Here is a 16,124-nt window from a genome sequence, read left to right as displayed (position 1 = left end):
TTATAACTAAACACCATCTGAACAGTTACGGAAGACAGCAGCAGCACGTAACAACGCTCAGCTGCCGACGAGCTTTTCCCGAGCTGCTCCTCTTTGTCTGCCTAACTTCTAGTCTCCGCTCTCTTTCTAAACAAATGCCGGTTTCTGGGGCGGGGCGCCGCGGCCACACGCCGAAGGGACCCGGCGGGAAGGAGCGGGGCGTCGGCGCCACCGCTAACGGCCGCCCCTCCCCCCAGTAACGGTCGCCCCCCAGTAACGGTCGCCCCTCAGTAACCGCCGCCGCGCGCCTCGCTGCGCCGCCAGGGGGCGGCGTCGGCCCGCAACAGCGGGCTCGGCGGCTCCGCTCCGGGCCGGCGGCCGCCGCCGCCGCTGCGAGGGGCGCCGCTGTGAGGGGGGCGGCGGCGGCGGCGGGCGGGGGCCCGGCCGTGTGGCCCCGCGGCGCAGCGGCGACACGCGGGGAGCGGCGCCGGGAGCAGCCTGTGGGGCCGGAGCGGTCTGCTCGGCTCTCCGCGAGCGCTTCTCAGGTGAGTTGAGGGGAAGGGCCGGCCGAGCTGCCGCCGCGTATCGTTTTGTGCCTTGGGGGCTCGTCTAAAGGCGGCGGAGGGTCTCCAAGGCAGCGCTGTCCTGTTCGGTCTTGGGAGAGCGCGCTTTCACGTCGGGCACCCCCTTGGATCGCCCGTCCACAGTTACAGGCACTGAAATGCGGTGTTCCCCGTTAAAATAACAGTGCTCCCGTTTGACACGGCAACACGCTCTCACGTGCCCTTGCTCTCGCATTTCTACCGCACGTCGCCTGACTTAAAGGCATCCCTGAAGTATCTCTGCCTCTAACCATTTTCGTTTCCACGGCCACGGTCCCGACACAAACGCCTCCGACATAAACGCTGCAATTACATGGATTGCTAGTTTGGAGGGGAGTTAACCTAAAACCTCTTTCTTCACACGCTCTATTTTTACTCTGACACAAACGCAGCTTCCTAAAATACACGCCGGGAAGTATGTAACGCGGCTGATACAGCACAGCCGCACGCTTCCCTTCGAGAGAAACGCTGCGGGCTCCCGGGGGGCGGTGTCGGCTGGCCCGGTGCGGTGCGTGCAGGTTTCCTCACACCCCAAACGCCCCGCGCGCCCTACCTGCCGCGCGCCGCCGACAACGCCTTCCAGGCGGCCCGGGGACACGCCCCCCCGCGACGCCTATTGGCCGCCGCGGGGCCCGCGGGCAGCCGCTGCGGCGCTCAGTGGCCCAGCGCCCTGTCCGTCAGCGCCGCCTGTCAAAACAAGCCCGGCTCGGGCACAACGGAGCGGTGTTGCGGCGGCACTTCCTGCGCGCGCCGCTCGCACGGTGCTGCCCGCGCAGCGCCCGCGCCCCGTGGAGCCGCTCCCGCCCTCGCACCACCTGCCCGAGCCTCTGGCGCCGCCCGGGGCGTGGAGTGCTGCGCGGCGGTCGGGGATGGCTCCTGCCGAGAAAGTTGGCGCCGGTGCCGCGGTGCGGTGAGGGGGCAGCCACCAGGCGCGCCCCGGCTCCCCCTGCCCTGGCAGAAGTTGACGCGCCCGGCGAGGCGATGGCAGACGGCGGCCGCGGCGACGAGGAGCCCGAGGCGACGTCGCTGGAAGCCCCCGCGGCGGCGGGCAGGCGGCGGGAGCGCCGCAGCGGCGTCGCGGCCGTCGGAGCCGCCGAGCGCTTTCCCGGCGGCGGCCCGGGGGCAGCGGCCGACGCCGAGGCCGGTCTCCTGGAGGCTGCCCGCGCCGCCCCGCGCAGGAGCAGCATCATCAAGGTAAGGGGCGGCAGCCCGCTCGGCTCGGCGGGCCGGGCCGGGCTGCGCCACGCCGCCCCGGGCGGCTCCCGAGGCGGCTGTAAAGTTTCTATGTCGGCGCTTGCGCCTGCCCGCGCTCAGCCTGCACGGGGTGCTTGGAGGCAGAGCCAGCAGCTTCTCTCTGCGGTGGCTCTCTTCACTTCTGAATAGAAAACACATGCCGTGCCGTGAATTAACAGACGGCTCGCTTGGAAAGCGAGTGCAGTGCAGGTTGTGCAGCACCATGTGCTTTACACCCTTAGTGTGAAGCTAACAGGTCAAGCGCTGGCCTGAAGCCTTTGTCTTTGTTCTAACCTGGTAAGGAAAATGGCTTTCTGATTATGCTCCTCTGCTTTATATGTGTGGGGGATTTTGTTTTTCCTCTTCACTTTAGCTTTTTAAGAATAAGCTTTTAGTCTGAGGTGAAATCATATCTCCTTGCAAGCATGTAAGTTAATCCCTAATTCCTAGGGAGATGGTGAGTTCAGTCTTCTGGGTGAACTTCATTTAGCATATGGTCACACCTGATCCTCTTGTAAGTGTTAATCACCACTTGGGAAGGCATCTGTGGGGATGCTGGGAAATGAGACTTCACTTTTAAAAATGTGTGAAAGCACTGGGCAAAACTCTTGCTGAAGGCATGAAGCAAAGAACACTTGATAGATGTGTTTTAAATAATTGTGTGTCACTTTAACTATAGGATGATATTTTACAGTATTGCTGAGAATGATAGCGATCTGTCTTGCAGCTGGAAGGAATTTCTTGAGATACATCTTGGTGGTATCAATCAGCAGAGATATTTCTGACAGAGATCAAGTAGTAATACTGATATACAAGGAACTGGTAAGGCCTCATCAGAAATACTGGGTAAAATCTGTCCCCTGTGTTTGGGGATTGTGCATTCAAACTGGAAAAGGTGCAAAGGAGGGCAGCTAGGATGGGCTGTTAAGGTGAAACTGCAAAATGATTTCTGGTCGTCGCAGAGAGTCTGGGAAGGGTCTTATCATAGGAATAGTAAGAGCAAACAGTCATAATTGGCTTTCAAGACTAACTGAGGTAAGCTGATGAATTAAATTAAATGACATTGTTGTCTCTGATAGCAAGGATTGGAACCTGAGAATTTGCAGCCTGTGCGTCTCCAGGGCATTATCCTGTTGGGACCACATATGCAGCATGAAGTTTATTTTCCCTCAAGGTTGTCTCAGTAGTGTGTAAAAGTGTTTAGAAGTGCACTTTCCCTTTGACGTTATACCGGTGACTATCTAGGGGAGTACTTTTCATATTTTACCTTTTCAGGGTTTTCTGCTAAAGTACTCTAATATGCAGCAGTTCTGTTTAAACATTGTACATCATGTGACAGAATGAATGCTACACTGAATTATTTAAATAAAACTTATTTTAATTAAGTAAGCCTAGATGTTCATAAAATTCAGTCAGAATAGTGATCTTATCAGGTGAGAAGGGGAATTGAGAAAGCAAAGGAAGTTGTGCAGTAAGGGCAAGCTCTTATTTTGCAAGAGCTGAGCAGTTTTACTCTGTTCTCCCATATTTCTCTCTCTATCACTTAAAAATAGACTTTAAGCATGTGAACAGTCTCACTGAAGTAAATGAAGAGTTTGACTTCCATAGATTTACTTCCATAGTTTACTTCTTGCAGTGTATGTTTTTTGTTGTTTGGAGAGTTTTCTTTTCTTTTCTTTTTTTTTTTTAAACCAATTGTGTTTTAGAACTCTCTGAGTTTTGGGGTTAGCATCCGAGAGCGCAACTCCTGTGGAGGCCCGAGAGTTGTTTACATTGGTGGGGTGTTTTGGCCTCTGCTGGATGACGGTGAAAGTATAAAGGACTGAACAGAGATTTACTTTAAAAACTTTTCCTGCAGCAAGTTACATTTAGCATATGCTGTAAGTAAAATATGAACCCTTCCAGGTAATCTTCAGTGTGTTCAAGTGCTCTGTTCGGCCACAGAAACAAGATAACTAATTTATATACAGAAAAATGCTTTGTATAAAGAAAAAAGTTTTGCTTTGCTGACATTCACAGCTTTGTGGATTGAGGGAAATTTGAAATAGCATTAATGAGAAATAGTCATACCTGTTCTTTGGAAAATTTCCATACAAGATGTGCATTAGTTGTCTTAGTTAAATAAGCTTTGCTTTTTTTTTTTTTACTTACCCACCCACTCACCCCTATTGCTATGCATGCATATATTCAAGAGAATAGATTTTCTTCTTTCTTAGAATGTAATGCTTTGCAAGCCTTCCTGTGATGGGGTTCTAAAAGTTTATTGCTGTTATTTTCCTTCTATTGACATTGTGATGTTCAAGCGTGTTAATAGATGGGTAGGAAGAGACTAATTTGTTATGTAAGGACTACTGAAGTGTTTTGTAACTTTTTTTTACCAAGGTACTCCTTGGTCAGTGCTTATCAGACTTCTCTCTATGGTTTGTTTGCATATGTTTTGCAATACACGCTTTTGGGACCACTTATTTCTTCTTGGATCTTTGTCTATGGATACTGCAGCAGATAACACAGCATACTGTATGCTGCTAGTAGCAGCCGACTATGCCTGTGAGGTAGGGTTAAGTAGGAACAGTAGAATCAAAATTTTTTTATTCAGAGTAGAACTATAAGATCTTTTATCTCTAATGAATTCATTTCAAAAGTTTTCATATGTTTCACATACAAATTTTTCTTTAAAAGCCAGTTTTGTTGTCCTTGCACCTCATGTACTTGGATATCCCGGGATTGGGATTTTGCTATTTAAACAGTGTAAGTATATCAAGGAAATCTGTTCTAATGGCATGTTTTTTGAGTTCCAGCAAGCTGAAGTGGCTGGTTAATAATCTTACAGTTATGTGTTTTGTTTCAGGAAACTGTATTTATCCTAGTGACACTTTTAGCTTTAAAAAATGATTAAAAAAGAATGCGAGGCTTAGTTTCTTTCAGCTTGTGTTCTGAAGCATAGTGACACAATTTACATATTTCAAGTACATGATACATCTGCCTGTGCAACATGATGACTACATAGGAATTCTTTTCAAAAGACAGTGGAATTTTTCAGGACAGTAATGATTCTGTAGCAACTCTTATTCTAGGATTTTTTTAATCTCTAAGCATACATTTAGATGCTATCTGCTTAATAATTAAAACTGATTATATAAGTTTAATTGTAAATTGATTAATTATTTGATAGGTGATTTTTTTCTTACCACAGGTGTGTTCTTCAGCTTATTCATAAATGCCCTGGAAAAAAGAGGAAAATAGTGAGATGACAAAATTTGCAGATGTTTAAAAAATTAAGAGTAAGCAAAGCTTCAGTCTGCTCCTGAAGAGCTGCAGCAGGATTTCGTGATACAGAGTGACAAAAGAGCAAAATGATGCACGCTGCAAAACACAAATCTATTCTTAGTGTGCATGTTTGGCTCTACCTTAATCTTTTTCTACTGAAGAAGAGCTTGTAGTAATTGCAGATATTTCTGTGAAAATACTAGCTCAGTATTTAACAGTAACTGAAAGGAAAATACTTTGTTAGGAAGTCTTGGTTGAAGAGTTGAGAATAAAACTGAATAAAATTGTTACAAAAATCTTCCACGTTCAATCTGGCAACCCCATTTCATAAAGAATACAGCAGAGGTTAAGAGGTTCAGAGAAGGGCAGGGATGATGTGCCTAGCCATGGAAAGGCTCCCACAAAATGAAGTTGAGCAGATTAGTCTGGAAAAAGGCAGCTGATGGCTGATGTTTTAGACGTATGTGAATTTCCAAACATTGTAGATTCTACAGAAGGCAAAGTAGAGGAAACCTAGTAACAGTTGTGTAGCAGCAGGTTTAAAAGAAACCAAAGTACTCTCTGACACAACATGTAATTAAATCATGCACTTAACTGCCATGGAAGGCTATGGCAGTCAGCAATGTAAATGTTTTCAAACAGGTTCAAAATAACAAATTGATGGAGAAGAGCTTCGGAGTGCGCCAAAAGCATCTGGCTGAGAAAGTCCCTAACCTATAAGCTGTTGAATACTGGGACGCTACAGCAAAGGATTGATCACGTTATACTTTTCTTTTTTGTTCTTATATCTCCCCATGCACATTCTCCTGCAGCTGGAATACCAGCCCGAATTGACCTTTGTCTAACCTCATATCGATTTGATAACAGAAAGTTGAATATGCTGTTAAGAGACTTGAGACAGTTTTCTGATGTTGCTAATGTAATAATTTCTTAGAATGAAAAGAGTCTTCTCTATTAGTTGGTAGTTCAGGATTATTTATATTTTTGTCAGCTTTATGAAAGAGAAGCCTTTGGGAGATTGTATTTGGATTGCTCGGGGTAGCTGTTAATAGTCTCTTTAAATTTTTCATAATATTACAGTGCTGTATGAAATACAGGTGTGTTTTTCATAACTATCTGCTTATGGCAGACCTGAATAGGACCCATATTGGCTAGAGACTTGCTTTTGTCAAATTGTTTGTTGAACTATATCCAATAACTATAATCTCTGGAGATGGACAGTTTTTCTATGGAATGCTATTACGTTTAGTGCCTGATGATATTTCCTCGTGTAGGACAGTAGGCATTTCAGACCAGGGCTGATCCCTGTCCCCAGCTAGGTGATATTGGTAGATATAGCATTGTTATGTCTAAGATGATACGTTGTAGTATGAAGGATTTTAGATCCTGTGGAATTTTTTTTGTCAAACTGTTTACTGATGATGATTTTCTGTAGGAATGCAAGCCCTGATCCACAAAACCCAAGTGTATAAAATGGGATTTGGGCAGGATTTAGGCATGGGAGTCCCAGAGAACTGTCATGAAGGCTCACCTAGCTCCTCGTGCACCTCTGGTAGCACACTGATATATGTGCCTCATGCCTGAGTCAACCTGTGGTTAATAGGTGAAGGTTTTTCTGCATGAGTGATTGTGAGGGTCTCTTTCTTGGGATTTTTCTCATGTTTCATTTAGATGTTTTGTTTCTGATACCTAGATTTGCTATAAGATATAAGAATTCAGTGCAGAGATGGCTGGAAATTGAAGTAATACATCCTCTAAACTAAGTTCTGTTCACTGGGCCATACCCTAAATTCCTCCTTAACTTGGGAGGACTTGGGGCCTGGTTAAATCTTTGAAAGTCAAGGGATCCTTTCTACTGACTTGAGTGGACTTCAGGACTCAAGAAAAACATCTAGGACAAACTACTTGTATCAAAATTTATACTGGATATTTCTATATTATATTGATTGCTAAATGGAGTAGTTGTCCTGTTTGTTGGTTCCATGTAGTTCATAATGTAATCCTTGATTGGTGGTCTCATTAAACATGTCATGTGGATAGGAATGAAGAATAGTGCTATTCTTTGTAGTATTTTTCCATACAGTATCATAATATTCAGTATTATTTGAATGTCTTCCAATGAAATTCCCTAAAGAGGTGACCTTCTTCAAACTGGTGGGACAGTGTCCTTTCTGCAGGATAGCAGCAACTGTAACTCTGCCAGTCTGATTTATCTGCGTGCACAAGTTCTGGTAGGTCTTTTCAACAAATCTTTTAGTAGTTTTCCAGGTAAGAGATAGCAGCCGTTATTGCCAGGACTAGGAGATGAGGTTGGCCGATTTGTTTTTAAAAGTATCTTATGTGCGCAAAAACTGTTCTGCAGAGTGCGTAAGTAACTGCGAAAACAATGTTCTGTTGAAGTATTGGCACTGGTGTGTAGGGCAGCAGCAGAGGAATGCTTTCTACCGTTTAGCAGATATGTTAAGCAGCAGTTAATAAAATTGTAAATTCTCATATCTGTGCAGAGATTGCAGATTCTTAAGACTATTTCCTATAATATCTTATTCATTTTGTAGTTCCACGAAGATCAGCTCCATCTGCAGCAAAAATGTTTTATTTGAGTTAATGGTATGTGTGTATGTATGTATCTCTATATGTTTTGTCCTTTGCAAATATGAAAATGATGCAGGCAATTACTGTAGACCCAATCATACCTCCTTAGTGGTAAAATACTTAGCTGATCGTATTTGCAAAATTAATTAGCATAACTTTTATTTCTAGGATGCACCTGGTAGGTGTAGTTTTTGGCAATGCCTCGATGGCTTTGCTAAGAAGTAGAGAATGATTAATATGAATATTTACTACACATATGTTCTAGTTTATTTTTTCTCTTAGCCAATGTAACCTAGAAGTTTTGACATGAATTGCAGTTTAGGAACTACTCAGACTTGATTAAAAAGTTGAGATAAGGTTCTGCAAAAGGCTGAGTACTTCTACTAAATACTAAAAAACTCTGAAGATTATCTGATTCCTTTGTGTGTACCTATGCAAGAGGATTTACAGTCAAAGCCTTGTTCTCACATCTTTCTATATTGCAAACATTTTCTTGTTGTTGAAGTCTATGTAGAATGGTATCTCTTGGGTAACTTTCTGACTGCAAGTCAGGAGCTTGCAGTTTTGCCAGTTACCGATCTTCTTCCTGAAATGTGTTTAAATTACTGAGATTACTGTAATGACTTTACTTAGTCCTGGTCCACTGTTAACCTTTGGATTTATTAAGGTGAAAGTTTCTGATCCTGAGGGCTGTGTACAGGCTGTAATTTAAAAAATTAACTGGAGGTAAATTGAACTAGAATATTCCAGTTATAGAGGTTGTGTAGACCTGCAAAGTTGGTCTTTGGATTACTTTCAGCAATATGCATCAGGTAACGTTATTGCTATTTAAGGGTGCCTCAAAGTCTAAAAGGCAACTGACACCAGCTAGGAAAGTGTACTTGTCACGGATGAGTGATGCGCTTCACTCGTCAAAGAGAAGCAGCAATATGTTTTATTGAGGTTTACATATAGATTTACACAGATTTACATACAGATTTACACAGAGTACAATTGTAAATAAGACAATGATTTAACAAGGGTCAAATGGTAAGGTTCACTGGTTATTTACTACGTGGAGGACAAGGTCAGATGAAAGTGTCAGGGAGACCTTCCTGTTGAGTCATAAGGTTCAGAATGGACCCTCTGGCTGGATTCAGTCCTAGTCCCAGACTTGGTCAATGGTTTTAATGTCTAAGGGTTATGTGCGCAATCAGTCAGAGAGGTAACTTGACAAAGTTAACCAAGTTTTAACATGCTGTCAGTGTCACTTACCAAGGATCTGTTGCAGGTAAGGAATCTCTCGACCTCGAGTAACCTTGAGAGGTGTCCCTGCTTAAGAGGAGGTTCTCCTGTGCAGCCCACGGCTGTGCAGGAGAGCTCAATGGGCTCTGGGCTGCCCCTATTTATGGGATAAGGCGATTGACTCAGTTGTATTTGCCTACTAGGCAGATTTTAGTTGGTGCATGCTTAGTTAGCCTCTGTCCAGATGCTGTTTATGAAGAGGTCAGGCTGGGGGAGGAAGAGCACACTGTCACGGTGTTGAGAGTTTAAAAAAAAAAAAAAAACAAAAAACCAAAAACAACTATTTTAGCTGTAAATGTGCACTGTGAAGGTTTGATTCTCCTCAGAGTTGCGTGCTTAGGGGACTACTTCTAATACTTATTCCGTGTCTGTGATAATCCTGGCAAAAACAGCTACAGACAGAGAAAATATAGAGGATCCTGAATTTGTCACTTGGAAAAAATTCATTATATTCATATTGCTTATTCCCAGGAGGCTCCATCCTGCTGATGTCTTATCTCCCCTGATTGACCTATGTCATGCTACTTCAGCACTGCTTCTGGGGGCAGTGGGAGCAAATCTTTGCTGCCCAGGACCTTGTTAAAGGTTTCATACAAAGTGAAAACTAGTTCTAGAGTAGTGCAAAGTTCTTACATACTGATTTGCATGGGTGTAAATGCCTCTGCAGAAGATGCAGGGCAGTGGATAATTAGGACTTCAAACTCCTTTTTCTTAACTGGAAGTTTGTTTTGGTAACTTGCGTGCAACTTCTGAATGGGAAGTAAGAATAGCAGTCTGATACCTGTTCAGTGCAAGGCTGCCTACTTAATTACATACCTTTCAACCACCTCATGAATTGGATAAAGTAGTCATGATTTATGGGCCTGAAGTCTGTCAAGCCATGTTGAGCAGTGATTCTTCCAGCATAATTTGGATTTAATTATCTGTCTCGTATATTTTTAGATAGGCATAGCATGTTCTCAATTCCTTAGGCAGTTCTGATAGATTACTAAGCTGTTTTGATTGAAAGTTACAAACAGTCTTTAAACAGCTCTTTCAGATAGTTTGTGGGTTTTTTCTTCTATTTTTGCAGGGAAGAGGGAGAAAAAACAAAGGGAATTGCTTACGTGGAATGTGGGACCCATTTATGGTTTGAGAGCCCTGCTGCTTATGTAGACATGAGGATTCACATTTTATTTCTGTGCACTCTGTACCCTTCTTTGTATTTGTATTGATGCATCTCTTAGTGCATCTATTTAAAAAAAAAAAATTCTACTGAGAGTCTCGGTGAAAAAAAGACCCCGTGAATTCAAGAAACTCTATAACACTGGATCCTACTGCAAAGTCAATACTTGTTGTGCGTGTGTGCTGTGGTGACTGCCTGAGGGTCTTGGCTACAACACATGTGGCTGTGCCAGAAAACAATAGGACTGGGCTGGGAAGGAGAACTGCTCAAACAGGACTTGGATAATAGTGGTGAGGTAACAGGAAAGCCATGGGGCACAGCAGGCTGAAGTTCGGGCTGAGAGCATATTTAGAAGCTGAAGTGAGGGTAGAAAATTGGAATATTTGTAATACAAGCCCTGCCGGAAGGGGAGGCTGTCACATGAAGCAGATTCAACTGAAGGAAAAATTGGAGAGCCTGGCTAGGAGTTGGGTAGAGAAGGCAGGAGGCAGCAGGCAGTGCACAGGCAGGACAGGGACAGCTTAGTTTGGTTTTTCTGTGTCAGTATCTCTTTTTGAGAAAAGAGAACGTTCTTGCTGGATTCTGGCAGTTTTAGCCTGCTGCCACTGTTTGCATGTAAGGCGCATAATGTTTTGCAATACCTAGCGTTAGGTTTTCTCTTAACGCAGTTCTAAAATATGGCATAGGTAACTCTTGTAAATGTAGGTAAATCTAGATTTGTTTTGAGAAATACTTATGAATACTTCCTGAAGAAAGTCCTATCCTCTAATGTTATATAAAGTTGTTTGTACTTTGAGAAGTGTGACTGGAAAATGAAAGTCATAGTATATACAGCATGTGAAATTTTTATAGGTATTATGATTTGCAGTGGCAGTTGTTCCCTGAAGCAATGCAGATAGAGTATAAACCCAGCTTATGCGCTCTCTGAAAACAGTGGCAATTTTCCCATAGTCATCACTGGATGGGAGACTGGATTCATATTTTGCAACACAAATATCCAATCACCAAACCCAAATATTTTACTTTGAAACTTTCTTCTTCAGGCTCCTTAATTTTTTTTTTTTAATGTAATTACTTTTTCTTTGCCAATCCTACTTTGAGCTAGATGAGGTCTGTTTGGCAAAATTCTATTTATTTAAACCTAAACAACATTACTGATGAATAAATTTTGGGGGATTGTTTTCAGTTAGCAGTTCTTGCTATTAGAAGCACAAACAGAATAAGTTAGAGCTGAGAAAAAAGAGACAATGTAATAAACAGCATCTTTTAATAAATGTACTCGCTGTGTGTTATTTGCTTGGCAGTGCTGCTGTTGGGTGTGTGTGCAGAATGCCTATTAACAGTTTTGTTAACGTTTCAATACAGTTGCTTTTTACTAACTTTATTTATGGGTGGGAGAGGCACTCTCACACCCAGTGGTGAGATTATTCTTGTCTATTGTACTTGTTTATGCCTAGAAGTAATTCATTGCAAGGGACTGGTCCAGATCTTGAGATCAATTTGGAGGCTGTTCATTGACTTCAGAAGGTAATCCCAGTATCCTTGGTTGCCAAGGAGGAGTGTTCACTACAGGAATTTGTATTTACTTTGAAGGCTTACTTTTTGCTGTTATGTTATTTAAATTATACTAGATTCTGGTCCTGAGCATAGATTGTGTAGACCAGCCCTTGGACTGTGTTGCCTTTCTGTAAGAGGAACTAATTTGCAGCAGTGGATGCAAATAGAGGATGAGGATAACTGCGAGTTGTCTGCTTGGAAAGAGAAGAAATACACCTGTGCAAGTATGATGTTTTGCCTGGGATTGGCAGCCTTGCTGGAAGGATGGTGGTGGGTGAACTTAAGTGATAGGGAAAAAATTAATAAAATCGGGTTAATACCTTCATTTACTGTCTTTCACTGTAACAATGTCCTATATGTTGTGAAATGCTGATGTACAAGCACTTGTGGATGAAATCTTACCACAGTTGGAAGTTGATTGAAAGGATTGTTCCTTTTCCTGAAGAGCTCATCTTTCTGAGGGCTAGTGCCCAGACTCGCGTTTGGATGTGATTTGATGCTGGATGATCAGCCCTGCTTAGCAAGAAGAGCCTGAAGGAGGAAGCAAGGCCGGTGCAGTAAGCAGTGAGGCTGCAGAGCAGCACAAAGGAAATGAAGTGCTGGAGAGCTGCACCTTGGTGGCAGCACTGTGGGCAATGCCTAAGGCGTCCAGAGAAAGGAGCCACTTGGCTGCAGCTTTTCAAGGAAAGGGGACTTTTTTTTGTGTTCTATGGAGTGAAAAAGAAACTAGCTTTAAGAGGGCAGGATATCCTCTGACCCTGTAGCAGTAGCTCTCCTTCCGAATAGAAAAGGATTATGAAGATACCATACGTCTTTCTCAGCTTTCATATGAAACTTTGCATGTAGTTGATGTCTGGCTTCCACGTGTCCCTCTCCATAAAGGAGGAACGGTCTACTTCCTTCAGACCAGCTTCTGACTTCTCCAAAGATACTCCTACTGCAAATGCATTTGGCATCGTTCTTAGAAATTTGAGAATTTGAAAGGAACAGTGTGGGCACAGCGTTCTGTTTGCCGGAACGGGAGAAGAAAGATCTGTTTTTCTAGTGTGAAATGGTTGCAGCATTTACTCTGTTGCTGGAGTAATTGTGAGGCAAAAGACATGACCCGACTGAGATGCACCACTTATGTGGTTTAGATGTAGTACAATCCAGATTTTTTTCATTTGAAGTGCCTTTTACTTTGTTTACTTATCTGTACACCTACTCGGGGATTATAGAATGTCTCTAACTTGTGTTGTGGCATATTGCAGCCAGGAACACATGTTGTACAGTCCTCCAAATATCATTCAAGGAAAACAGATAAGTGTTTATGTATCTGACTGCCTATATGTTCTAAAGAACATGATTTCATTTGCTCAGATGATTATCTTCCCATCTATCTACATAACCTAATCTCACATACTTTGCATGCCTCTAGAAATTCCTGCAACATGTTAAATTGACTTTTTAGGCCCAATGTTGCAGTATTACACAGTTGTAAGGCTGTGGCCTGGTAATGTTGTTTCCTTTAGTGTACCCAAGAGAATAACTATTGCAAGTACAACTCTTCCCCCCGCTTCACCCCCCCCCCCAAAAAAAAAAAAACCCTCAGCATTTAATTCAGCATTGCAACAGAGATAGTATGTGTGAATAGAAAGGCAAAACATGGTTTTCACTGCCAGATATGTTGCCTGTGTTGCAAGTACTTTTTGGATGTATCTCCTACTCTTTTCTGCCTACTTTAAATACAAGTTACAATGGCTTATTTAAAAGCCTTTTTTTAAAAAAAGGTTTTACTCATCAGGAGCAAGCTAAAGTTAAAGCTGGTACTAGGCTGTCTATAGAGTGATTTGTTTTAGGTTAAATTAAAACGTGTTTGTGTATGGACGAAGCCCAAGAGGACTGGAGACATCTAGAGCCCTTCTCTGGTCTCCAGTTTTTTGTGGGGAAGTGCCTGTGCTGAAAAAGAGAAGGTCAGAAAGAATGTCCAGAGAATGCAAAAAAGAGCGAAGGGCATCTTCGCCCTACATCTGTAGGGCAGCGAGTTTGCTGGAAAATAGGTGTGTTTTACCGTTGATCTGAATTGGTAGTTCTAGCAAAAAGCTCCCATGCACTTGGCTTGCCCCCAGAGGGGTAAGAAAGGTGCAGGCTGCATTGTGCTCCTGTGGCAAAGTGCAGTACAGAGCCCTCTCCAGGCCAGTAGGGATGCTTGCGTGGAGATGCTGCAGGCCTAGATCTGTTTGTCACTACTTAGGCCTGTTGCATCAGAGTAAGATTTGATCCATACTTTATTTAGGCAGGAAAGACTACTTAAGAGCCTTTGACAAAATTCTTAGTATCTGAAACAAATGTTTATCTTCATCAATGCTGAGTACTTGCAGTTCCTTCACTGGCAATTGTAAATTAATGACACTTTTCAGGATAGGACTGATGAATGCCCTGTATAGAAAATACTACTTATCTGCAGTTTGGACAGTGAACATTTTTGTTCAATTTTCCTGGCTATGTGTAAAATGTCAGCTGTACTACTGAGTTAATACAACATTACATGAATCTGTATTTTTTTCTGTGGTTGTTTGTAGTGCCTATCTGTATTTTTAGTAGCTGTTCATAGTGCATTTTTATCTTCAGGAACTTTATTTGCAGTTGCAGGTTGTAAAATCTGAACATGTGGGTTATGTCCAGATGTAACATTGCATACCCTTTGGGTTTGTTATGCTTCAGTAAAGTAATTAATGGGTGAATGCAAATATGGGGATAAATGATACGAGAAGATAATATCATAGAAAAGATGTAAATGCCTTGTGTGATATCACCACAGTGTGATATTGCCAATTGCTTCTCATTTAGTCAGAAATCTTGGCCGCTCACGTCAATTTTTCTGTATACCAGGTTTTACTCTGTTTCTGGATTATAGCAAAGTTAATGATTTCCCCCTCCTTCCAAGCTTGTGAGAATATTGTTTGCTTTTAGTATTTTGCCATTGCATGTTGGTTGCTGTCTAAGGCTTTATTATGTAGGGAGAGTACTCAGGGAATCTGTCGCAGGCAGTTATACTCATAGTGGCAGTTCTCAATCTAATTTGCCTCCACTGCAATTATTATTTTTTTTCCTCTTTTAGAAAAGGCTGCAGAAACTAATGTCACTAGCGTTTAAGACTCCTGACATTGGGAATGTATTAAACATCCTTCTGAAATGACCTGAGATGGCTGGAGACATTACAGAGCTTCTAAATAGGGTTCTGATGATGTCAGATGAGCCAGTAACAAAGGAAGAATGCCAAGCCTTGCTCTCTTTGTGTGATGATTTAGTGATCAGTAGCAGTAAAATAATCCAGAAAATGCATTAGGGAGGATTGTTGCTCTTTTCAAGTGGTTGTTTAACCTTAAAGATAAGCTTCATGATGTTTCCAGTGATGATAATGATTAATGCTTCTGTTGCTGTTGACTGCTCTACAGTAAGCTTTCTTCTGTTTCAGGGTTTGTGCTGTGGACTATGTAAGAAGTTTACCACTGTCTCTCCCAGCAGGCCATTTCCAGCCATGTAGTAGTGCTTAGCTAAATGACTAGTTATGATGATGGATTCATATTTAGTTTTATAGACCTGTCTGGGTGCCTTTTTCTCCCCAAACACGGCTGTACTTATGCTGGCAGGTGTGAAAAGTAAGAAAAATTTAACTGCCAAAGGACTTTACCTAGAAGCATCCGGGGTTGGAGGAGAAGAGCCTGTGGCATCATTCCCATCCCATCTCCTGCTTTTTAAAACTGCTTATATGTAACCAAAATGATTGCAGGGGAAGGACAAATTGGCCAGAAGAGAAAACAGGTTAAGTTGTTAACTCTAAGGACCTTCCCCGCATAATACTGTGTAAATATTCTGCTGGAGAAGATGCTTCTTGTATTAATTACTGTAGCATCCACTTGGAGCTAAAGTGGGAAGTTCTTGAACATGATATTGCCAAAGTATACAGGGAGTTACTGGGTGGTAGTGTAATTCTCTGGGGAAGTTTGTTTTACCTTCATGACAAACAGCTGTGGTGGTAGAGTGGAAGGTGCTTGATGGAAATCCTGAGGCAGATGGAGCCTTTTTTGATATTGAAATATCTGTTAAGATAGACTCTAAATGTTTTTATGGACCTACAAAACCCTTCCCTTAGGCTGGAGGAATGGCAAAGGAGGGAGCATGTCATGAAGTCCAGTTTGAATTTAGCTGATAAGTCTTATTTCTGTGCTATCCCTGTATAGACCAGGGCTAGGTTACACATCGATTATTTCAGTGCTGCCAAGGTTGTGAGATTGCCTTGGTGCAAGGCCCAAGGCTACCTTGTGCCACAGTTGCAGTATTGGGGTTTGCAAACACACGGGAGCAATCTACTGTGGCATGAAGGTGTATGCTCCAGACTTCCCTACTTTGTCGCTGAGCTAGTAAGAGTGACAATACCATTTTGACAGCAGGCTTTGTTTTTG

The 16,124-nt window shown here is 42.9% G+C and overlaps 1 protein-coding gene across 3 annotated transcripts in view; it reads left to right on the top strand.

The window, feature by feature from the left end:
- Positions 1-431: 431 nt before the first annotated feature.
- Positions 432-16,124, top strand: part of PLCL1 (phospholipase C like 1 (inactive)) — a 207,286-nt gene continuing 191,593 nt past the window's right edge. Inside the window, exon 1 of one of the 3 annotated variants that reach the window (XM_068948227.1) lies at positions 432-524. Coding sequence is in view for 1 of the 3 variants with exons in the window: in XM_068948226.1 (XP_068804327.1) it covers positions 2,757-2,849 (93 nt within the window). In the remaining 2 variants the exon portion in view is untranslated. Of the gene's footprint in view, positions 525-1,660; positions 1,776-2,720; positions 2,850-16,124 lie in introns of those variants that run through there. The other 2 variants (XM_068948229.1, XM_068948226.1) reach the window with 2 other exon arrangements.

This window comes from Struthio camelus, chromosome 6, assembly GCF_040807025.1.
Source record: "Struthio camelus isolate bStrCam1 chromosome 6, bStrCam1.hap1, whole genome shotgun sequence".
Classification (NCBI taxonomy): Eukaryota; Metazoa; Chordata; class Aves; order Struthioniformes; family Struthionidae; genus Struthio; species Struthio camelus.
The sequence above is the reverse complement of the archived record's forward strand: the minus strand, read 5'-3'. Positions and strand labels throughout refer to the sequence as shown.